At 39.1% G+C, this 25734-nt stretch overlaps 1 protein-coding gene across 4 annotated transcripts in view; it reads left to right on the top strand.

The window, feature by feature from the left end:
* The window catches only part of GRID1 (glutamate ionotropic receptor delta type subunit 1), a 1339076-nt gene that overhangs the window by 942066 nt on the left and 371276 nt on the right, over positions 1-25734 (top strand). For all 4 annotated transcript variants that reach the window (XM_056530786.1, XM_056530787.1, XM_056530788.1 and 1 more), the window contains exon 5: positions 976-1029. In XM_056530786.1, the coding sequence (XP_056386761.1) occupies positions 976-1029 (54 nt within the window). The remainder of the gene's footprint in view (positions 1-975; positions 1030-25734) is intronic.

Raw genomic sequence — 25734 nt, 5'->3', positions numbered from 1 at the left:
AATCATTGTGACTTTTTAGAGGGTCTATGTCTGGCTTTTGCCTTTCCCCAAATTAAAAACATGGGTGCTCTCCCTAGTCATTTAAAATTGATGTCCTCTCCTTAGGATAAGCCATTAATAGTAGATTTGTGGTGGCCTTAGTCTGAATGGACCATAGCACTCGTGTGAGCAATCTTAAATGTTTATGACCACAGAAGAAAGGAAAGGTATCCGGCACTGTCACTTAAAACTTGTGTGTGTTATACCTCCGTTAATGTAGCTGGTGCTTGCAATCTGTAATCTCCTATGGGTGGTGCTTCACGCCAGACTAAGATAAATGTACACTGAAAACACTGAAGAAAAGATGCGGAGACGGTAGATGGAACGGGGCCACAGCCGTATCACGCTGTGCTTCGTCGGGCCCCTGCGATCCTGACGAAGCACTGAACGGTGCGATACGGCTGTGGCCCGACGCCTGATACATGTCTACCTTTAACTGAAAAGAAAATGTACTTATGAAGCAATAAATATTCTGCATCACACCTATGTGACAGGCTTGTCAAGCAGGGACAATGTGCAATATTGAGTGTTCTGTACCTGTATTGTATTTAAAGCACATAAGTGGGTGTCAAAAGACAGAAAAACACAATTTATATGCTAGATTGGGAAATGTGATTGACATTACAAAATAAATATGTATTTAAGACAATGTGCTGTGATTTGTACCCCACTGTGTAAATGTGCCGCATAGCTGTGTTTGCAGTAGTAAAAATTAATTATCTCAGTGTGCAAAGAAACAATAGTAACCATTTGAATCATTACAAGTGATGTCTAGTGAGAAAATAAACAGTCGCAAGTTCATAATTCTTGTTATAAATGTATTTAAATCGGCAATCAGATCACATTTTATAATATTAACACTGGTAAGTTTAAGTGGTATGAAGAAAAGACGAAGATTGATGTGACTACATTAATGTGTCCTTTTTTTACTTTTAGGCAGTGGAAACAAATCTTGCTTCTAAGGACAGCCACTGGGTGTATGTCAATGAGGTAAGAGAATTCAGGCAATATGTTTTTGAAACCATGAGACAGGGAAAGAATTTTTACCGAAGCAGAGATGTTAGCGGTTCATTCTTGAGATACTAGTTCATATAGCTTTATAATTGTATGTCATAATCCTATTTTTCTTATTATGATGATATACTTTATTTTATATTTTTTGTCAATTTTATTAAAATCCTTAAATGGCATTTTACAGAGATCAATACACCCTAAACCCTGCCCATCAAATAAGTTATGTCCTGTACTCACTGGAACCACATACTGATATGTGTTCTCATTTTCTAATTATATTTTCTGTACATGATCATGGGGGCAGCCATGTTGCCTGAGGTGCTTTAACAGCATTTAGTGATACGTGTTACAGCTGCCAAAAGGACCGTAGGTTCCTGCAGTCTGAAACCAATTTATTGATTACAATGAGAGGGTTTTCTAGGCATACTCTATGGGGGAGATTTATCAAAACCTGTCCAAAGGAAAAGTTGCTGAGTTGCCCATAGCAACCATAGCCTTTTCAGAAATGAATGAAGTTATCTGATTGGTTGCTATGGGCAACTCAGCAACTTTTTCTCTAGACAAGTTTTGATAAATTTTCCCTAATGACCAGTGCAGAAATCGCTGTGCAGAGAGGAGAAAGAGAAAGCTCAGACCATAACCTATTGTGAGTGACGTGATCCTGTGTTATTTATATAGGGATGTTAATTTCCATTCTAGAAGTTATCATGTTATTTTTAGGCTGAAACAGACTGAAACAGCTAGATTCCTGGATTTTTTTTTTTATAGATATGGATGACAAAACCATGATTAACATAAAACTTAATTTAACCCTTAAGGACTTAAGAATTTTAGCCTTAAATGGGCACTGCCACCAAACTTTTTTTTTTATATGTTTTAGTACTTATGTACTACAACATATCTCTAATATAGATCCATACATTTTTTTTAAATTAAAATAGTTTATTTGAATTTTGAAAACCGGCCACAACAGATCTCCCTTCTAGTGGCCGGCTGCAGGCTGGCATGACGTCACGCTTGAATTCGGACCGATGCCGGGCAATCGGTCCTAATTCATTCAGCCTGCGCTCGCTCCCTGCCTGTCAATCAGACTGAGAGCGCATTGGCTCCTTGGCCTCACACACCGGCCACGCCTCCCGGCATTTACACGCGGCTGCCACTGCCTCAGAACTCTGCACTAGGGTATGTCTTGGGGAGAGTGAGGTTCAGGGTTTTCAACACAGGGAATGGGGGAGAGCGGGGTTCGGGGTTCTCAACAGGGGGGGAGAGCGGGGGTTTGGGGTTTTAAACACGGGGTGAGGAAACGGGGTAGCGCCATGACCCTAACTTATTGTTTTCAACACAGGGTGCCTCCAGCAGTTTCACCACTACAACTCCCAGCATGCCCTGACAGCATATAAATGTCAGGGCAAGCTAGAAGTTGTAGTGGTGAAACAGCTTGAGGCACCCTGTGTAGGTGAACTAAGGGCGGAAGTGTCGGCCCCATCAGGCATCAGTGATGTTGTGTCTGTTGGGGAAGTCTGCCTGGTAAGTGAGCACAGTACCAGGCAGACAATAAGGCATTTTTAATCTAGCAAAAAAAAAAAAAATGAAAGGCAGGGAGGGGGTTGGGGATAGATGGGCAATAGGAAGGGACAGAAAAAAAAAGGATGGTGGGAGCTACTCTTCAAGGACATTTTTTTTTGTACGGGATCATGAACATTATATTTCAATAGTTTGGATATTTACGCATGCGGCGATACAAAATATGTTTATTTTTTTCTTTTTTACACTTTTTTAGGGTAAAATGGGAAAAAGGGACAAATTACCTTTTTATTGGGGGAGTAGATTTTTCAATTTTTTTTACTTTTTTACATTTATTTTTACACATTAATAGTCCCCATAGGGGACTATTTATAGCAATTGATTGATTTCTGACACTTTTCAGTTGTATGCATAGGGCATAGCACTGATCAGTATTATCATCGATCTTCTGCTCTGGTCTGCTCGATCTCAGACCAGAGCAGAAGACTCTTGGAGACAGATAGAGGCAGGTGAGTGGACCTCCTTCCATCATTTTGGATGATCGGATCCCCGCGGCAGTGCTATAGGCAATCCGATCATCTATTTTAGTGATCGCACTGCCGCAGATGCCATGATCTGTATTCATCATGGCATCTGAGGGGTAAATGGCACACATCAGCGCGATCACTGATGTGTGCCCGGGTCCCTGGCTGCTGATGCGCTCTTCCATTCCTGAGGGTTTACAGTTTGCCTTACAAATCAAAGAATTAGTCAGATGTGCGTGAAATTAAAAAAATTGTACTGAATTTTAGGTGATAGGTGGGATTATACTTTCAGAGGTCTGTACTGCAATCTAATGTGCATTTTGGGTTGGCCACATGTTTTCTTTAAACAATATATTTTGCAGTGACATATTCACCTTAAAGGAAATCTGTCATCAGAATCACCCGCACTAAACCTGTTACACAGGCTTGTAGTGCGGATGATCCTGATTAAAACGCTTCTTACCTGGTTAAAAATGGTTCAGCGGTTCTTCAGATATCTTTATTTTTAGTTTTCTGTTATTCCCTGGCTTGGGACTCAGTGGGAGGTGTTATCATCTGGGACTCGGCCACACGTCATTCTAGCTGGGCGGAGCTGCCGCCCGGCTCATGAATATTCATGAACTTATCCTCGTGGTCTAACTCCTTTTTCTAGGTCTGGTGCATGAGGATAAGTTCATGAATATTCATGAGCCAGGTGGCAGCTCCTCCCAGCTAGAATGACGTGTGGCCGAGTCCCAGATGATAACACCTCCCACTGAGTCCCAAGCCAGGGAATAACAGAAAACTAAAAATAAAGATATCTGAAGAACCGCTGAACCATTTTTAACCAGGTAAGAAGCGTTTTAATCAGGATCACCCGCATTACAAGCCTGTGTAACAGGTTTAGTGCGGGTGATTCTGATGACAGATTTCCTTTAACCCCTTAAGGACCAAGGACGTACCGGTACGTCCTTGGTCCTGCTCCCGTGATATAATGCGGGGTTACACGGTAACCCCGCATCATATCATGGCGGGCCCGGCATCATAGTGAAGCCGGGACCCTCCGCTAATAGCGTGCAGTGCCGATGGCGGCACCACGAGCTATTAACCCTTTAGCCGCGCGCTCAGAGCTGAGCCGCACGGCTAAAAGCAAAAGTAAAAGCTGCCGGTTAGCTCAGTGGGCTGTTCGGGATAGCCGCGGCGAAATCGCGGCATCCTGAACAGCTTACAGGACAGCGGGAGGGCCCCTACCTGACTCCTCGCTGTCCGATCGCCGAATGATTGCTCAGTGCCTGAGATCCAGGCATGAGCAGTCATGCGGCAGAATCATTGATCACTGGTTTCCTATGAGAAACCAGTGATCAATGATAAAGATCAGTGTGTGCAGTGTTATAGGTCCCTATGGGAGCTATAACACTGCAAAAAAAAGTGAAAAAAAAGTGAATGAATATCATTTAACCCCTCCCCTATTAAAAGCTTGAATCACCCCCCTTTTCCCATAAAATTAATTAAACCGTTCGGTCAATGGCGTACACGCAAAAAAATTCCAAAGTACAAAATAGTGCATTTTTGGTCACTTTTTATATCATTTAAAAATGAATAAAAAGCGATCAATAAGTCCTATCAATGCAAAAATGGTACCGTTAAAAACTTCAGATCACGGCACAAAAAATGAGCCCTCATACTGCCCCATACATGGAAAAATTCAAAGTTATAGGGGTCAGAAGATGACAATTTTAAACGTATTAATTTTCCTGCATGTTGTTATGATTTTTTCCAGAAGTACAACAAAATCAAACCTATATAAGTAGGGTATCATTTTAATGGTATGGACCTACAGAATAAAGATAAGGTGTCATTTTTACCGAAAAATGTACTACGTAGAAACGGAAGCCCCCAAAAGTTACAAAACAGCGTTTTCTTTTCTATTTTGTCACACAATGATTTTTTTGGCCGTTTCACTGTAGATTTTTGGGCAAAATGACTGACGTCATTACAAAGTAGAATTGGTGGCGCAAAAGATAAGCATGGATTTTTAGGTGCAAAAGAGTTATGATTTTTTAAAGGCAAGGAGCAAAAAACGAAAATGCAAAAACTGAAAAACCCCCGGTCCTTAAGGGGTTAAGGAAAATATGGGTTTAAACTATTTGTCTGCTCTTCTAAAATAAAATGAAAAATAATAGTACATCTCTCACACCATCTACAACCCTCTAGCCTTTCTTTGTCACTCTCTACACCTCCTCCTTTCTTTTCTATAGTATTTATACTCAACATTTCCATTAATCACTATCCAAGTTATAAATCTTCCTTCCAGGAGGTCTTTTGACACCTATTTTGCCTTTACCTAAAATTGGTCTTGTACTTTGGTTTGATGTATGCAGGAGAACTATGAAAATTTCTAGGAAATCATTGATCGGCTCCATGGGGGAGATTTGTCAAAACCTGTGTAGAGTATAAAGGGAGCAGTTACCCATTGAAACCATTTAGAGGGCTTCTTTCATTTTTAAAAAGGCCTCTGAAAAATAAAAGAAGCAATCTGATTGGTTGCTATGGGCAACTGGTCCACTTTTCCTCAGAACAGGTCTTGATGAATATCCCCTATGTGCTAGTAAAATGGTCATATGCTCACAGCAAACTCATCTATAAATGTTCTACGTGTAAAATGTTATTTGTGAATTTCATAAATAAACCTGTTAGGCCAAGATCACACAACAGAAAAATTGGCCAGGTATTTTATTTTATGTGCTGATTTTCATCCATATTTGGTGAAAAAATGGCCGCATAACTTGCAGCTGTTTTTCTGCAGATTATAAATGAAAATCTGCAGGTAAAATAAAATTTGTTGCTGATTTTTCTGCTGTGTTAACCAGTCATTAGAAATGATATAATAACAATCATAAAGACAATTGTGTCTTTGTTACCTTAAAAAATGCCATTTCAAATCTGCATTCAGCGCTGAGCTATCTCTTTGAGTTGAACTACCTATTCTCATTTACATATGCAGGGAAGTAATCCATCCAGGGCTCATGATAGCAGACAGAATACTCTAATTTAGAATAATCTCCCTACGGCACATGTTAATAGACTATAGCCAAGTCATTTACCAGTGTATTTATTCTTCCTTTCCTTTTATTAGACCTTCTGAGAGCAGTGAATAAGCCAGGCACATTAGTTTATTACCTCTTCTTGTTTTTGTTGTGAAAAGGCTCTTCAAGTATGTTAAAAAAATATATTTATTGTGAAGAACACCAGAATAATATTGTATATCCCACAAACCTCTAATAATTGGAGTCTTAAGAAGCACGGTCCTTTTACTGTTCATCTGTAACATTAAGAACATTAAGGGGAAAAAATTATTTCGACAATGGCTAAATCAAGTCGGTCCCTTTATAATTCACTTTGAGATATTACCCCTCTAAGTGCACCAAGAATTTAACAAGATAACTTTAAAAATATGAATAAAGATAAATACTTTAATAACCATAATTCTTGATTTAATTAAACAAAAAATACTGAGCTTGTGTTCACATTTGCAATAGGTTGTCTGCTATGAGCGCCCTTGGGATTTCCATCACTTTAATAAAACACTTTGATAAGAAAGTTAGTGTGGTAGCTTGGGGGTGTAGGGTAGGTATGGTGTAGCTTTGCAGTGATGAAAGGGTGTTGGATTAACCCTTAACTGTCGTGATGCCAGGGTGCGGGTTCCTCTCTGTGTATATATATATATATATATATATATATATATATATATATATATATATATATATATATATCCTGTCCCAGGAATGATAGGGAGGAATAAAGGATTGTCCACAACCGGAATTTTAGTAAGCTGAAAATAACTTTACTGCAGATTTCATGCAGGTTAAACGTAGTAACAGTCTTTACAGAGGACCAGACTTTAGGCTCCTCATAGGTTTGGTTGGGACCTTGTAGGGGATAAGCTAGAAGTATTTGCTTTACGCTGTTCCACTGAATTTAGGCGTATTGTTTAGGTCCAGCAGTCACGTAGGATTAGGATTGAGTTAGATTGAACTCATGGTTTTGTATTCGGCTGAAGTTAGCAGGTTTCAGGCCTAGATTTGTCTTGAAGGTATAAACGGAACTTCTCTCTCTCTGCTAGTCCGGAACCCAAGAGAGCGAGGACTGGATAACAGCACCCTTATATCTAATGGGGCAGGCTTCAAGCTTATTGGTCCCCCAGACCTGTCAGTCCTAATACAAAACATTCTGGTACATCATGTGACATGAGCACCTGACCTGGAAGGTCCTTAACCTTAGCAGAACAATATAATTATTAATCATGTGACCTAAGGTCCTGGAAGCAACATTTACTCCATACAATATATAAAATATATACATAAAATCAAAGAAGGAAGAGGAATTCTGACTTTGGGGACTTATTACACAAGGTACTGTACACATACAGTACCGGGACAACACATTAGCAACCTTGAAGTGAGTCTCAAGTCTATTCACTATTTGGTGGGCACAAAAATGTGAAACATAACTTAATACTCTTCCCTTCTCTGCTCCTCTATGACTCCCAACGTCATTTTACTATATTGATGTCTGTCACAGGCATCATCAGATGTTTCAGATATATTGCAGAGTTACATATTTTAGCGCCATAGGGTAGTGTAGAAGGATCTAGCAAGGTAGGTGGAGATGTCTGATTATTATCAAATTTGTAGATGTGCTTATAACAATAAAGGATGATTTATATGGTATATTACAAATGAAAATACAAATAGGTACTGTGGTTGTCAATCATAAGACACAATCAATACATCAATACAGAGAATGCCACTTCAAGGTGCTAAAATAAAGTGCGGTTAAAAAACAAAAACCTTACCCGAAAAGATTTAGCTTCCCATAGGTCACTTAATATGGCATTATACAATCTAGAAATGCATAGAGAGTAACTCCTAGTGAGTGTTCTGTGTTTTTACAAAAAGCATTCTCTACTTAGCTGGATCGGTTGTTTCTACTGATTGTCTGCTGATGAGCAGTTGTCGGGCTTGGTCTTTGTAGGCATAATACCACAATATAGTAGTGACCATAAATAAGGAGATACAAATTTTACACAGGCACACTATGGACCATGTAGGAGAGTTAACTGACTCACAAGTGATGTTTTCCTTGTCTCTTTCCCTTTTATCTCTATCTGTCCCAGACTGTTCTCATGACCCCTTATGGTGACTTTGAACTGCAGAGACATCTATGGCTGTTGCTTCTGTAGCCATCAAAGTCTCTATAGCAACAAAATAAAGTAGACCACTCACATTAGATAAATTGTCATATTGGTCCAGCCGCTCTTCCCTCTCTCTTACAGACTGCTTCTCATGACCCACATCTCATAGACTTTTCCTCATGCCCAACCCTTAACTCTGAGGTTGCTCCCCAAGCCTTCTCTCTTACCAGCTGCTTTCCTTGCACATTTTTTTTTATTGAAGACTGCTGTCCTCTTTTTGTTATACCCCTTACTATTTTCTTTAGCAGCAGTATTCTCTTCCTATCTACTTTTCCATCCATAAAACTGTATTGTATGTAAGATCTCCTCTTTCATTCTGGTCATGGTAATAAGACCATACAAGGAGTAGCTCCATTCTAAACTTTGCCATCCTTTCCTCTGTGGTGGAGAACCTTTGTTGTTTGGATGTCATCAAAGGTCATGGTCCTCTTCTTGACACAATTTATGCTAAATCATAACAGTACTGCTGAGAGTCACAAGTGCTTTAATAGCACAAGAGTGCACCAAGGCTCCATTATACTTTTGCTGTTTCCCCCATATTGTCACTAAAATGATTTAGCAGTCTCAATGTCTCACCAACGTATGCCAGTAAGACTACTATAATAACAGCAACCATGAGCACATTTCTAGGGAACAAAGGATTTAAAGGCTAAATACAGCTATTCAACTATGACATCATGTCTAAAACAAATGTCCCATCTGACTTTGGTCTAAAGAAAAGAACTGCCTTTCATCCTATTCTGAAATTATTCTGCAACTTTACCATCATCCCTGTAAAAATTGTTGCCACATTGAGAGAAAAAGAATGAAATTATTAAAGTGACAAAAATAAGTATAAGAGAACAGCCAAGGAAGGTTATGGTATGTCATTTTATTATTTTTGTATGCTTTACAAAACCTCCATCTCTAGAAAATAAACCAATAATAAAAATAATAACTGTAAAGGCTGTAAAAGATGAACAAGCTATGTTAATACAATACATGACTTTGTCACCTATATTCTTTCAATTTTTCACTTACTGTTATCCAGGGCACATAAAATCTAAAAAGCTGCTGTTTCCTGTTGGGACTGCTGAGCTTCAGTAGTTAGAAATCTGCTCTCAATTCCTTGCTCCAGAAGCTTAAAATGAGTTTTCCCTGTAGAGAAGAACAGATTTATTTTCTCCATAAGTATGGACTAGATATGTTGGCATGGTAAATACATATTTACAATGTTATTTACCAGATTTTTGTTATTTGAGCTTACATTGATGTCCCCTACTTTTCTAAATATGTGCAATAGAACAAATCACTAGGATAAAGTGAAAGGCAGCATATTGCACGGTGCCTTGAATATTGGTCAATAACTAAAGATAAAAATGTATTAAGGTTTTGTTGCTCTTTTGGAGCCCACCAAAAATCATTTTTATTTTGGTAAGGCTGCTTTCTAAAACATTTAATTCTGTGTGTAGTATGATTTTTCTAATCTGTGGTGAATTTACCAACAGATACTGTAGGTATGTGTCTATAAGGAGCCCTGTAAGGCTGGGTTCACATTTGTCCGGCATCTGTCCGGCAGCCTAGCTCTCGATGCAACTGATGCCACAACTGATGGCAAGCTGTCATCAGTTGTATGGCATCCGGCGTTGTTTGCAGTGTGGGGCTCTCCATCAAGTCCAACCATCTAGTGTAAAAATTTAAATGCTGGATGAATTTGAACTGCCCCATTCGAATGAATGGTATCAGTTCTACCATCAGTTTCTCTCCGATGCATGTCAGAGGGAAACTGTGCCGGACGCCTGATATATGTGAACCCAGCCTAAAGAGGATACCCGGTAAAGGGAAATTAACAGATGAAACTCATCTGAGTATATTGCATCCTTAAGTGTTGTGAGATGACACCAAAGGGGAAGAAGGCGGCAGAGAATTTTAGATGACACATGTTCTGGTATAATTGTATTTTAAAGAAGGATACAAAGAATGAAAATCATATTTATAAAGCTTCTTCCCTGCTTTTCTGTCCAGAGTCTCAGTCCAGAGAGGGTTGTAGTCTCAGACCCACTGCAAGTAATAGCCTAGCTTGCTAAAGAGTACATTCACACGGGAGGATGTTTTGTGAGTTTTCCCCTGCAGGTTTTGGCCATAGTGGATTTTTCGCTTCAAAATATCCACAGCAGACCCCACTGAAGTCAATGTAATCTGGTCATCAAGATCCCATTTAAGTCTGCAGGAAACTTGCAAAAGATCTGCCCATATGAATCAGAGGAGTAAAACATGTACCATTTTTGTATTGATATGACTTTTTGTTAGCTTTTTATAAATTTTTTTCATGACATAAAACGTGACCAAAAATACGCTATTTTGGACTTTGGAAATTTTTTTTTGCGCGTACACCATTAACCGTGCGGTTTAATTAATTATATATTTTCATAGTTCGGACATTTCCACATGCAGCAATGTTTATTTTTTATTTACACAGTTTTTTTTTTTTTTTTTAAAGGGAAAAGCGGGGTAATTATTACTTTTATTAGGGAAAATGATCGTTATTAATTTTTTCACACTTTTTTTTGCAGTGTAATAGCAAATATTGATTTCATACACAGATCATTGCCGTGCATTGACATGGCAAAGATCAGTGTTATCGGCGGTCGATTGCTAAAGCCTAGATTTCAGGCTTGGAGCAGTCAATCACGGATTGGACGTGATGGAGGCAGGTTAGGGGACCTCCGCTCGCATTCTAGCTGATCAGGACATAACAATTTCACCATGATGGTCCCCATCAGCCTGACTGAGCTGTCGGGAAGCTTTTACTTTCATTTTAGATGTGGCAATCAACTTTGAATGCTGCGTCTAAAGGGTTAGATTGGTGCCGTGGGCTATTAGCCCAGGGTCCCGGCTGTCATTAGCCGCCAGGACCAACCCAGCATGATACCGGGACCGGGCACAGGCCATACAGGTATGCCCTGCATCCTTAACTCTTTAAGGCAATCAATTGCCAATCAATCGCCGATCGGACGCGACAATGGCAGGTAAGGAGACCTCTGCTCGCATACTAGCTGATCGGGATATCGCAATTTCACCACGATGGTCCCAATCAGCCCGACCGAGCTGCTGGGAAGCTTTCACTTTTTTAGACGACGCTATAAGCCCAGCTGTCATCAGATGCCGGGACCAATCCGGTATGACCCCTCGTTAAATACCGGGACTGGGGGCGCAGGGCGTACATATACGCCCTGTGTCCTTAAGAGGTTAAGAGATTAAAGCGTTACTGTCATTAGTAAGAAAAAAAATGCTTAAATCACTGTATTAATGTGCCCTAAGGCATGTATGCATAATAATATGTATGTGTTAATATGTGAAATAACTTTTGATCTATGTATATCTGATCGGTCTTCTGAATTCCTCTCAAAGGCTGGGCATGTTTCACCTTGAGTATGATGAGGTCCTCTCCTCCCGCATCCCCTCTCACCTGTCATGAGGTCTGCACAAACAGTTTTACTTTTGCAAAGCATATTGGCTGAATGCATGCTCTATTTAACTAATCCAGCCACGAGAAACTATATGGTGCAAGGACAGAAGAAAAATCTGCCAAAAAACTAAGATTTTTACATTTTCACAGCTTTGTAACCACAGTGCATGCTTTTTATAACCCTAAAGATGCTATGTGAACCTATATGGCAGTAAGAAGTAAGTTCATAAAATGACCATTTTGTATATAAATAATAGTTTAGCACCTTTTATTGCTTGTAACTGTGCATGTGAATGTTTCTCGTGAAGAGGCTGCAAGCTGTCTGGATCTTGTCTGTGCTCTAAGGAACAGAGATAACCACACCCCTCCCCCCTCCCCTTAGAGATGTTGGTCCTTTTTAAAAAGAAAAAGGGCCAAAAAGGCTCAATTTCCTGGGTTTGTTTGCAGAAGAGATCCCAAGTGGCTATGTTTTTAAACCTTATGTAGAAATATGTCACTCTCAAATGTGGTTGTGGGTGCAGGAGTAGGAATCCTAATCCTTAAAATGTTGTATAGACAAGACTTTGCACTCCACTTTCAAAATTGAATCAAAGCAGTTTTTAATTGCAATCCAAAATAAAGATATTAATGATGTTTCGGTCCACACTGGACCTTCATCAGACCGGATTGCTGCGGAGGTGTAAGCATAGAAATCGGCATATAGCCGTGCAAAGTAGATGTCAGGAGATGCGACCTGTAGTCGCTGGAGGTATATGTATATATGAGGAAAAGGAAAAAAGGAACCAGAAAAGGAAAATTCCCAAGAGGAGAAAGAGAGGAGAGAAGAAGGTGAAGAAGAAGAAAAGGCAATGTCATAGAACAAGCACAACGGAGAAAGAGAAAACTTACCACATAGGATGATCACAGCACCAAGGGGGTGGGGGGGGGGTAATTTGCCACAGGTGCTTTAAGTCTAACTCTAAGGCCATGTTCACACGTTTAGGATTTCCGTTCAGAAATCCACATTGGAATTCTGCCAGATATTGCAGAGTAGCGGAGTCCCATTGAATTTAACTCATAAAATACAATGCAATCCCATGTGGGCATCCTCTACACCTATGGGAAAGAAGGTTTCTAAACCAGCACAGACGGGGGTTCTTTATTGTAAGAGCAATAAAGAACCCTCATCTGCCAGAGGATGTGATCATGGTGAACTCAATAAAAAGAGTTCAAAAGCAGCCTGGATGCGTTTCTGGAGAGTAATAAATAGTGATGAGCGGCAGGGGCAATATTCAAATTAGCAATATTTCACGAATATATGGACGAATATTCATCCTATGCTCGCAAAATTTGCACATTGACTTTCATGTAAAAAATTCTTCCATTTGAAAACTCGTAATGAAATTCACATAGTGCGCATGCGAAAATATATCTCACCTAAAGAAGGGAGGGATCAGTGTTCAGTCTGGATATTCACATAAAAATTTGCATTAAAAAAGTGAATATTCGTCATTACAAATATATATCACTATATTCTAAATACTGCCGAAGTGCCAATATTTGCGGTAAAAATTTTCTTTTTGAATATTCGTGCTCAACACTAGTAATGACATTACAGGTTATAAATATTAGATTTATGGGGACAGAACGTTGATCCAGGGATTTATTCTGATTCCATATTAGGAATTGGGAAGGAATTTTTCCCTTGTATGGGACAATTGGTATCAGCCTTATAAGGGTATTTTGCTTTCCTCTGGATCAACTCAGTAGGGAACTTGGTGGACTCTAGTCTTTTTTCCTTATAAACTATGCTGTTATGTACTGTTCAAAGTTTTAGTTAAGAGCAAATTCACTTTATAGTGTACATCATTGCCGTGTGCAAAATGTATCACACAGTAGGGGGATTTTTATCAATTTGTGTTTAGCTACACAAGTTTTTATAACTAACTTAGCAGGCTCAAGTTAGGTGTATGTGTGCCTAATGTATCAAAAGTTACATGCAATGTGATACATTTTGTGCACAAACTCGTGTAGGATTTTTGCTGCAGTAAGCAAGTTTTAAAAGTGAACAAATTGGGCATTGATTTGCAACATCTGGAGCCCCCTGCGATAAGTCCCACATGAGAAATTCACAACCACTGGCGAGTCAAAGGGCAAAATCATTCAAGAAAACAAGTTTGACAAAAATAACTTCAGCACAAATATGCAAATATTGAAGAGCCAAATTTGCTACTTTTTAAAACGAGAAAACTAGTTCAAAATGCTTGATAAATCTCCCCCAGCATGTGCACAATACACAGAGCTTTACAATAACTGGCAGCAGATAAGCCAGGCATTACGAATGCCACAAATGATACATTTCCCTCTTTAACTATTTTCTGGTGCACTGTTTGGCAACACATAAGTATAACTGCAGGAGGCTGAATTAGGATTTTTCCCCTTATGATTAGATAAATAAATATGACTACAGACTCCTAAGGGTTACATTTTTGCATAATAACATTGTAGAATTATTTTACCTTACATCTAGTGTACATGATTACTAATAGTTTACAGTCTCTAAACTTTATATTATATAGAAGCTGAAGAAGCCATAATCTGACTTTATCCTTCCATACAAGATCATTATGCCACCTGTCAAAAAGTAACTTTGCAGACAATTTATTTTGGAATTAGTTATATCTAAATACTGTATGCAAGACTGGTATAATACATTTGTCTATTTTTTTTTCTACCTTAATAGAGTCATTCTCAAATCCCTATTATGTCTGGATGCATGAACAAAACATGTTCTTGAAATCTCCTTTCTATCTGTTTTTCTGACATAAATATTGATTAAAACTAAAATCAAGCCCAGAGAGATGACTTCAATCATTTATATGGACCATGTAAATTAAGGACAGTTGCACTTACTCATTGTCAACTCTAGGGACAATTCTTTCAGATGTCAGTGAATGATATGATTTCCTACTTTCTCAATGGAAAACTATATTAATTTGTTTCTCCCACTGCTGTAAAAGAAGAGTAATAGTGAAGAGACATAGATTAAATATATTTATTGACACCCACCTGGCAACATTATTACTTTACATCTGAAAATAACTGCTCTGCTTGTATGGAAAATGGACATGCCAAATACATTATATATTGATTCACATATAAAATATGTCAAATTTATGATGGCATCATAAAATAGAATTTTTTTTTACTTTTTGAAGACATTAGAGGGCTTTAAAGATCAGCAGCAATTTTCCAAATGTTCACAAAATTTCTAATTCTGAATTTTTCAGGAACCAATTCAGTTTGAAGTAGATTTGAGGGCGCTTTTTGTTAGAAATCCCCCATAAATGACCCCATTATAAAAGCAGCACAATTCAAAGTAACGTTCAAAAAGTTTGTTTGCCCTTTAGGTGTTTCACAAGAATTGGAGGAGAAAAGTCAAAACCTCAATTTTTTACACTAGCTCAAAAGTTTTCATTTTCACAAGGGGTTAACGGAGAAAAGCACCACAAAATATGTGTCCCAATTTCTCCTGATTCTGTAAATATCCCATTTGTGGTTATAAAATGTCATGCGGCCGCAAAACAAGGCTCAGGAGGAAAAGAGCAGCTTTGGGATTTTGGAGAGAGGATTTGGCTGGAATTGAAGTCGGGGGCCATGTCACCTTTACACAGCCCCTATGGTGCCAGAACAGTGGAAATCCCCCACAAGTGAGCATTTACACTACACTGGTGTTTTACAAATTTGCTGTTAATATGAAAAATTTAATTATTAATTTTCACGGATCACTGTTCGGAAAATCTGTCATACACCTGTACCCCTTGTTAACTTCCTTGAGGGGGTGTAGTTTGTAAAATGGGGTCATATGTTTATTTTTTTTTCTGTGTTTATGTCAGAATCGCTGCAAGTATGGTTAATGGTGCAAATCACCATTCAGCCTAAATTAGGGATTTGCATAGGGGAAGACTCGGATGCAAACATGGACATGCCAGGAGCTGTTGTTTTGCAACAACTCCCGACACGGCCATGTTTGCATCCGAGTCGCATTTTATGAGTGAATAAATTACACCTTCTTATACTTGAAACTGCTGGAGTGCCACTTCTTGCTTCTTTCTGGATATATATATATATATATATATATATATATATATATATATATATAGTATTTTAGTTTTCTTTTCTTTTTTTTTTGGGGGGGGGGGGGGGTTGGTAAAACTGTAATCATAGTGATACCCACTTTGTATAATTGTTATGTTTAAAAAAAAATGTTGAAAAAATTCTTACTTACTTACCTAGAGTTTTTTTTCTCCTTTTAAACGTTTTTTTTGCAGTTTTTTTGTTTTTATTGATACCAATTTGGCAAAGATTGGACTTAACAATATCATTTTTTTTTCTCTGGGACATGAAGTTCTATTATAACTTATGTTATATTTTAACCTCTTAAGGACGAAGGGTGTACATGTATGGCCTGCGCCCGCTCCCCTTCTATGACAAACGCTGAGGAGCTGAGCGCAAATGCTCAGGAGCTAAAGCCGTACATCACCAATCGCAGTGATGACCACCTTTAACCCCTTAGACGCCGCAATCAAAATTGATTGCTGCATCTAAAATGTGAAATAAAAAGGATCCTGGCTGCATGGCACTGCTGATCAGGACCACTTCAGTGAGGGCCCTTACTTGCCTCCTTGCCGCCCGATCAGTGCTCTGATGCCATATCAGGCTGGAGCAATCGAGCACTGATAACACTGATCAATGCTATGTTATGGCATAGCCATAAACAGTGTATGCAATCTAATTATTGCATGTAATAGTCCCCTATGAGGACAAAAAAATTGTGTATAAAAGAAAGTAAAAAAGTTAATAAATGTGATTTAACCCCTTCCCTAACAAAAGTTTGAATCATTTCCCCTTTTTCCATAAAAAAAAATATATATATGTCAACAAAAATAAACATAAACATATGTGGTATCGCTGCATGCATTAATGTTCAAACTATAAAAATATAATGTTAAGTAAATCATGTGGTCAATGGCGTATTTGTAAAAAAATTTGAGAATTGATTTTTTTGGTCACTTTGTTTACCCTAAAAAAAAATGTATAAAAAGTGATCAAAAAAATCCCATCAAAACAAAAATGGTACAGATAAAAACTAATGGTAACGGTGCAAAAAATGTGCCCCCATACATCCCCGTACATGGAAAAATATAAAAGTTATAGAGGTCAGAAGAGGACATTTTTAAACATAATTATTTTCATGCAAAAAGTTATAATTTTTTAAAAGAAGTAAAACAAAATGAAACCTTTATAAGTTGGGTATAATTCTAATCATATGGACCTAAAGAATAAAGATAAGGGCCCTAATTTACTAAGAGTGGAGTGTAGTTTCATTTGTGGGTTTTAATTTCCCACAATTTTTTTCCCACAGTATTTACTAAGGTTTCTCTACATTTTCCACTTTTCCTACATTTTGTTTTTTTGACACATGCTCTGATCTGTAGGGTTTTCCTCGGCTCAAATCCATCACATTTTCTGTTGAAACTTTAGTAAATATGTTGGGTTTTTGTGAAAATGTTAGGGACACTCCCCTTTTTTGGTGATCACATCCCTTTCCCCCATGGTCACACCCCTTTTCATTTTTTTCTCAGTAAAATGGAGAGTTGGTCAGTTTTTTTTCAATTCTGGTGCAAATTCTGGCGCAGACAGAAATTTTGGTGCATTGAGAAAGAATCTGGTGCACAACACAACAGAACATGTCGGGTTTACAATAGTAAATCAGGGCCAAGGTGTCATTTTAGCAAAGAGTGTACTGCGTAGAATCGGAAGCCCCCAAAACTTACAAAATGGTGTTTGCTTTTTTTAAATTTTGCCCCACAAAATTTTTTTTTTGCTTTGCTGTAGATTTTGGGGTGAAATGATTGATGTAATTACAAAGTAAAATTGACGACGCAAAAAAAACAAGCCCTCATATGGGTCTGTAGGTGGAAAATTGAAAGTGTTCTGATTTTGAAATGATCACAATGAAAAAACCCTGCATCCTTAGGCTGTTTCCAATTGGGTTTTCTTCTGGCAGTTTTTGGAATACTGCCACTGCAGTTTTTGAGCCAAAGTCAGTGGAACCATAAGGGAGAAGAAGTATAAGTTCTTCCTTTATATGTCCCATTCCTTTTGAATATACTTCTGGCTTTGGCTCAAAAACTGCAGTGGCAGTATTCCAAAAACTGCCAGAAAAAAAACCAAGTGGAAACTTAGACTTAAAGGGGTACTCCGCCCTTAGACATCTTATCCCCTATCCAAAGGATAGGGGATGAGATGTCAGATCGCCGTGGTCCCGCTGCTGGGGAGCCCCAGGATCGCCGCTGCAGCACCCCGCTGTCATTACTGCACAGAGCGAGTTCGCTCTGCACGTAATGATGGGCAATACAGGGGTGGAGCATCGTTACGACATGGCTCCGCCCCTCGTGATGTCACGGCCCACCCCCCTCAATACGAGTCTATGGGAAGGGGCGTGGCGGTCGTCATGCCCCTGCCATAGACTTGCATTAAGGGGGCGGGCCATGATGTCACAAGGGGCGGGGCCATGACGTCACGCTGCTCCGTCCCCTGTATCGCCCATAATTACGCACAGAGCGAACTCGCTCTGTGCAGTAATGACAGTGGGGTGCCGCAGCGGCAATCCCGGGTGCCGCCAGCAGCGGGACTCCAGCCATCTGACATCTTATCCCCTATCCTTTGGGCGGAGTACCCCTTTAAGGGGGTTAAAAGTTTAGAAAATGTTGCACTCAACAATACCAAATATGTTCCTTTATTTGTTTTGTTTACTCTTTTTTATTGGAAAAATTGGAAAGGGATGGGGATTTGAATATTTAGTATGAGGGGGGACTTTAAAAAAAATATTTTTAAAACCTTGTTTTTTTTTTATTTTTCTATTCCCTCTAATGGACTTATGTGAGCAATCACTTGATTGCTCATACTGAGCAGTGTAATACTATAGAACTACATAGTTTAATTTTAGACGAGTCTGTCCATGACAGGCGGATAAGCCATGGCAACCATGGAGGAACAGCACAGCACACAACAGTTTTTTTCCCGATACCACCAAAGACGCATCACATAGCTGTTTAACCTCTTAACAACCATGAGTGTATTTTTATACCCGTGCCTGGCTCCTGTTATGTGAAGCACGCTCAGGAGCTTCAAACCTGACAGGTCCAGCAACCAGGACCCATGGCTAATACCGTACATTGCCGATCGGGCTGATGTCCGGCATTTACCCTTAAGATGCCGCAATCAAAGTTGATCGTGGCATCTAAAATTGGAGAAAACAGGCCACAAGGGCACTGTATCAGATAGACAATGTACTTAGATTTATAAGTGATAAAATGATTCACTCTCCATTCAAACCCTCCCAACCTGCAGAACTCTATCTTGAGGTCAGGATCTTTCTCAATAAGGTGCTAATGTCTCCTACTGGCTGTTTGAATGACATTGTTTAATTGAGAGTGTTGGAAGGAAAAGGTAAAACGTTTTGAGCTAGAATTGGATGTGACAGGTTTTGGATTTGAGGAATATTATTGGCCCTATTGGAAGCTCCCTGTATGATGTCAGTGGGGTATTTTCTTTCTATAAACTGCTCTGCCAGTTCTTGAGCTTGGATTTTAAACCTGGCTTCATCACTATTGAGACGCTTTAGGCGAACAAATTGCCCGTATGGGAGGGCTTTCTTGACGTGAGGGGGGGGGGGGGGGTGATAACTATCAAAATGAAGTAAGGCATGGTGGCAGTTTCTTTCCTGTAGCCTGAAGTAACAATACTGCCCTCTATAACCTCCAACCTCACGTCAAGAAAGCTAAGTACCTGGTCCCCAAAACTGAATGTGAGTTGCATGCTCAACTTGCAGTCCATATTTAGATAGTTTACAAAATCTGTGAACTGCGATGGAAACCACGACCAAACGATAAAAATGTCATTAATATAGCGCAAAAAGGTGACAATGTATTTGGCAAAAAGATTGGATGCTGAAAAAAAATGTTTTTCTCAAATGCGGCTCAAAATGTATTAGTTCCTGAATCTTGTCTAAACCATTGTCCCTCAAACTTAAATGCATTGTGACTGAGGATAAATGTTAAGGAATCACTGACAAAATCCATAAACTCCTGGGATTTACCCACGTCAGTGAGAAAGTCTTTTATCACCCTGACTCCTCAACTTGGGGGATATGGGTGTAGAGACTCTCTGCATCTATTTACGCCAGATGGAAATTTTCCTGCCATGGTACATCTTTTAGCGCTTTGAGAAATTCCCACGTGTCTTTAAGGTAAGTGGGAAACAATGGAAGTAAAGGCCTAATTAACCAATCAATGTACTGTGAATGATTTTTCGGCCACCGAGCCAATCCCTGAGACAATAGGTCTGCCCGGGGGATGGCTCAGCGACTTATGTACTTTTGGAAGGTAGTACCAGTAGGGGGTCTGTGGAGAGGTGGGCAGACGTTTTTTTGGTAACTGTTCCGAGATAACATTACGTTCTGTGTAATTGCAGAGAAGTGACCGCAATAAACCTACATATTTGGTAGTGAGGTCACTGGAAAGGGGGAGTGTAGACCTTAGTGTCATGTAAGAGCCGATAAGCTTCTGCTAAATATTGCTCTTTGGTGAGGACTGCAATATTACCCCACCTCATCCACTTTGTGGAACACCAAATACCTCTGAGACTTTAACCACCTCAGTGCCCTGTGTTCCCTGGCTGTAAGATTTTCCTCTGGTTTGGGGTAAATTAAAGATTTAACCTCATTAGTGACTAGATTGATCAATATTTTCAACGTCCTACCAGGGGCAAGTGGAGGGCAAAACATGGAAGCATTCCCTTCTGTAAAAATGTTTTATTAAATTATCAACAGAGTCACAGGGCATGACATCACAATCAGCAAAATCCTCGTTAGTAAGGTTAATAGGATTAGGGAGATCACATAGTAGTTCTGCATGTTTGCCAACATCAGGGCTCAAATCTGTAAATACCCTGAAGCCAAGACGGCCAACTTCTCCTTCCCTTTTAGGGAGTGTGGAGACATAATGTCTGGCAAAATGATTTTTAAGAAAAAAATTTCTGACTGATTTGAATAAATCAACTTGGAAGTTCACAATATCAAACTCCTCAGTCAGACAATAATTAAGTCCCCTCGATATTAGCGACCGGCAGTCAGTACAGTATCTGTTAGGTTAATAACATTATCAATGTTGCTCTTACCCCCGGTTTCTATGACTTCCAGGAGACTCGCTTCCTTTTTGCTGAAGACCATTTTCTTCCCCCTCATGCCACCCCATTGGGTCCTCTTCCTAAAGGAGCAGTGGCTCCCTGTGGGCCAGAGGGTTATCCTGGACTGGATATCTGGGGTCGACTTTGATCCTCCGATGCGCTCAAATTGGAATCAGCTGTCCACAAGTCCTGGGATTCTTTCTTAATTGAACGGGTGCATATTTTCTGTTGTCTACGGCTTCCCCAGTCAAAGATCCGATCGTTAGCGTAGTCGGTCTTGTCCTGTATAAATTTGTCTCTTTTTCGATCCTTAATCTCTGCCTGCGTTGCAAGCAGCTTTTTATTGACGTATAGTGTCGAAATAAATCTCCCAACAATCTCGTGTGCAATTCGGTTTTCGCTTTACACAGCATCACAGTAGTTTGCTCATATTCAGATTTGACATTACTGGTAAGAGGCACAGTGTGCCAAATCCCCAAATCCACTCAAAAATTTCCCTCTGCCACCGGGGTAGAGTGGTCCACATTTGAGGGGACTCCAGCGCTGCAGAACACAGCCTCATGCACGCACAGGATTACAATTAAGAGACTATCTATATCTCACTCACCAATCTTTATCCCTGTGCCGCCAGGGTAGAGTGGGATACACACAAGAAACCAGCACCGCAGAGAGCATTGTTTTTAACCCCTTACAAACACGCTGCTGCATGCAATATCCTGACCAGATACGAGCTATACAGAGACATTGCTACTCAGGCTAATCAACCATACAAGGCGCAATCTTCATACATACATCTTATAGATGCACTACAGACTATTTGCCACACTGGGATACTAGCACTTTTTTACCCTGTATATTATATGTCTATTTTACTTTATTTCATTGTATGAATATTTTATACATTCACTACCTTGCTTATCGTGGTGATTCCGATGTAAGGGCCCTACAAAGGACACCACAAGCACTATCATTGTAATAATAAATTGTTTTACATAAATTTACTGGATCTACATCATTTTTTACATTTATTTTATATTTTTTATACACCCATTTATTGGTGACAATCAAGCCCAAACTTGAGGAAAGTGTACCCCCACTTTATCATATTCAGATTTGTTGTGCTTGAGAATGAGAGATAGAAAGTTCAATGAATGTGTCTGATGTGCTGCTTTCCATTCACTGAGAAAAATCCTCCTCCTCAAGAAATTGAGATGTATCTTTGTAAAATCTTAAACTAAGCGGGGCTCTCTGACATTTGTGGCAAGATTCTACGTAGTTTATAGACCACAAGAGGTGAACCTCTTTTTCAATCAGGGAGAGGACACAGGCTTCCAGAGATTTTGTGCTCAGTAACTGCAAATCATCTTTATTGTTGCATGACAGAAAGAATGCTCTAGCATATGTACGTCCCTGATCCAATGCTGTACAGACAATGGTGTGGTTCACTTTCCATATCCATGGAAGCAAAATAGGTGTGGAGACGTGGTGTGCTTCAATCCACAGAAGAACAACAGTCAAATGCAAGGCAAGAAGAACTAGATGAGAACCACCTCCCGTATGTCTCCTACCACAAAAAAGTCCACTGAAATGTATTGCAGAAGCTTGAATTCTCCTACATTCAGCCTACACCATGATGCTCTGCGCATACAGTCACTGAAATAACTCGTAATTAGCAGAAATAAATAGCGGCACTCACGGGTAAATGAAAGGCTTCTTTACTCGGTGAGGATAAAGGGATACATCAGAGAGGCTGGAGACATTCCGCAAGTAGAGCGACACAGTGGCTTCTTCCAGCTCTATGCTGTGATTTAGCAGCGGCGCTCCTAAAATAAGCAAATCGCACGTCACAGGCATCCACTGCCATGGCAACAGCATACAATACACATCTAGCGCATGCGTTTAGTGCTCAGTGCCAAAAGTGCTTAGTGACAAAAGGTGGAGCACAGGCGCAAGTGTACCTGAAATCCAGGCTACATGTAAAGCCATCAAAAGCACATGACATAGTAGGTTAGTGTACAACAGAAGCAAACAGTAAAGAAAATTACCGTGCAAAATTTAAGAAAAAGGCAAAAATAGTTATACTTTTTTAAAGTAGTGAAACAAAATCAAACCTTTATAAATTAGGTATCCTTGTAACTGTATGGACCTACAGAAGAGAGATATGGTGTCATTTTTAGTGAAAAAAGCACTGCATAGAATCAGAAGCCCCCCAAAATTTCCAATTTTGCCCCACAAATATTTTTCTGATTTTCTATTTTGTGGTGAAATGATTGATGTCATTACAAAGTAAAATTGGTGGCACAAAAAATAAGACCTCATATGAGTCTGTAGGTGCAAATTTTAAAGAGTTATGCTTTTTAGAAGGTGATAAGGAAAAACAAAAGTGCAAAAACGGAAAAACCCTGAGCCCGTAAGGGGTTTAATGTTGATGTCAGCTTTGACAGTGACCTTTAAATGGGCACTGTCAGAAGCAAAAACTTTTGATATGTTGTACATCTTGGCAAAACATTAACCTTACTAATGTACTTTATGAAAAAATATTATCCCTTTTTATAGAAATCATGGAAAGCATCTGCATGATCTATTGAGTAACACATAGGAGAATTACTTTTTGTTATATGATAGGAATGTTTTAAACAGTTAAATAGCTGAAAATGGTGATTACTCTAGGCTGGCTATTAGTGGTTGCTGCCAGCTGCTGACAACTGCTGGCAGCCAAAGGGTATGGAGCAGGCTTTTCTCCAAAGCCTATTTCATACACTGTTAATGACACCATGACTACACCATGTGTAAAGGGGTAACATACCTTCATGTTTTCCATAATTTAGTATAATGCAGAAAGATTAGTGCACACTCAAAAGAAATGTGTAAAGGTAAAGGCAATGGAGGAAATTTATTAAAACCAGTGTAGAGGAAGAGTAGTGCAGTTTCCCATAGCAACCAATCAGATTGCTTCTTTTGTTATTTAAAATGTCTCTGAAAAAAAAAATCTGATTGGTTGCTATGGGCAATTGCACCACTCTTTCTCTACACATGTTTTGATGAATCTTCCCCAATATCATTTAAGTTCAGCCAATCGACAGATTACAACACAAAAGAGACAAGTAACAGCCACAGTACAATACTATTGCAGACTATGCACAGAGAAGGAAAAAAATTATAGAGCCATTTTCACCTTTCAGTGTTCAGAGCTTAGGGTGTATATGTGCTGTGCTACAGCACTTTGAAAAAAAGGGGGTATGGCTTTTCAGACAGGAACACAACAAATTTACTATAGTTTACACATTTACATGTTGTCACCTATAGCAGGAATCTACGCTAGTTCACAACTTGGGTAGATTTCTACATTTATTTCTCTGAAAGCAGCTGAAGATTGATCCATTGTGGACATTAGGCATACAGGTACCCCCTTGCTGTCTTGGATTTAAAGCATCAGGGAGTACATGTACATTTCCTTAGCTTGCTTCATAGCAGTGAGTGTTGGCTACTATCAGTAGCCAGATACTCACCAGTAATGACAGCATCGGAAATCCTTTCATTGCCAGTCATGAAACCTTTATACACCGTGATCAATGCCATGTCTAAAGGAATATTTATCCACCCTGGCTAGCTCTGTGGGCAATGTGGTTGCATCGGAAGGTCCCCTTAGCTGTCTCAAGCTGTCTGCTCAACTCTCCAGTAATGCAGACTGTATCAGCGGAGTGCTGATCTCACTGTACAATGGTATGCAATAGCATAGCATTGAATACTGAATGCAATGTAAAAGTTCTCTATAAAGACTTAAAAAGTGTCAAATAAAAAAATTATATAAAAGCCGCTCCCCTAATAAAAATAAAAATCACTCTTATTTTTAGAATTTTGCTAATTAATAATAATAATTATTATTATAATAAACATATTTGGTATGACCATCATAATTATCCGAACTATTCAAATAAAATGTAAACTGGATTTAAGTGAAAAAAACTCAGACCACAGCAGAAGAAATGAGTCCTCAAAAAGCCTTGTATACTCAAAAAAATATAATTTGTTATAGGGATCAGAATAGGATAATTTTAGGCATACTGATTTTGGTGCAAAAAAAGTTTGACAGTTTTTTTTTTTTTTTTTTATTAAAGTATTACATTAATAGAAAAACAATATAAATTGTGTATCACTTTAATAGCCCTACTCTACAGAATAAAAAAAGTGAAATTTTTACCATAAAGGGCACTTCACAAAATCCAAACCCCATAAAAGTTGCAAAACTGCAGATTTCCTATCAATTTTCCCCAACATTTTTTTTTTTTTTTTGGGGGGGGGGGGGGGGGGGCAGGGGGGTCTGTACATTTTATGGTAAAATAAAAGATGGATCTATGGATGGAAAGATAAAAAAAATGATGACTTAAATTGGCAGTGTCCTCTGGCAGGGGCCACAGTGGCCAAAATGGGTGACCGTAACGGCTTACTCCGGTGGAAAACATTTTTTTTTTTTTTTATCAACTGGTGCCAGAAAAATAAACAAATTTGTAAATTACTTCTATTTAAAAATTTTAATCCTTCCAGCACTTATCAGCTGCTGCATACTACAGAGGAAGTTATTTTCTTTTTTAATGTATTTTCTGTCTGACCACAGTTCTTTCTGCGGTCACCTCTGTCTGTGTCAGGAACTGTCCGGAGCAGGAAAAAATCCCCATAGGAAACCTATCCTTGCTCTAGATAGTTCCTGACACAGACAGAGG

Source organism: Hyla sarda, chromosome 7 (genome assembly GCF_029499605.1).
Source record: "Hyla sarda isolate aHylSar1 chromosome 7, aHylSar1.hap1, whole genome shotgun sequence".
Taxonomy (NCBI): domain Eukaryota; kingdom Metazoa; phylum Chordata; class Amphibia; order Anura; family Hylidae; genus Hyla; species Hyla sarda.
The sequence above is the reverse complement of the archived record's forward strand: the minus strand, read 5'-3'. Positions and strand labels throughout refer to the sequence as shown.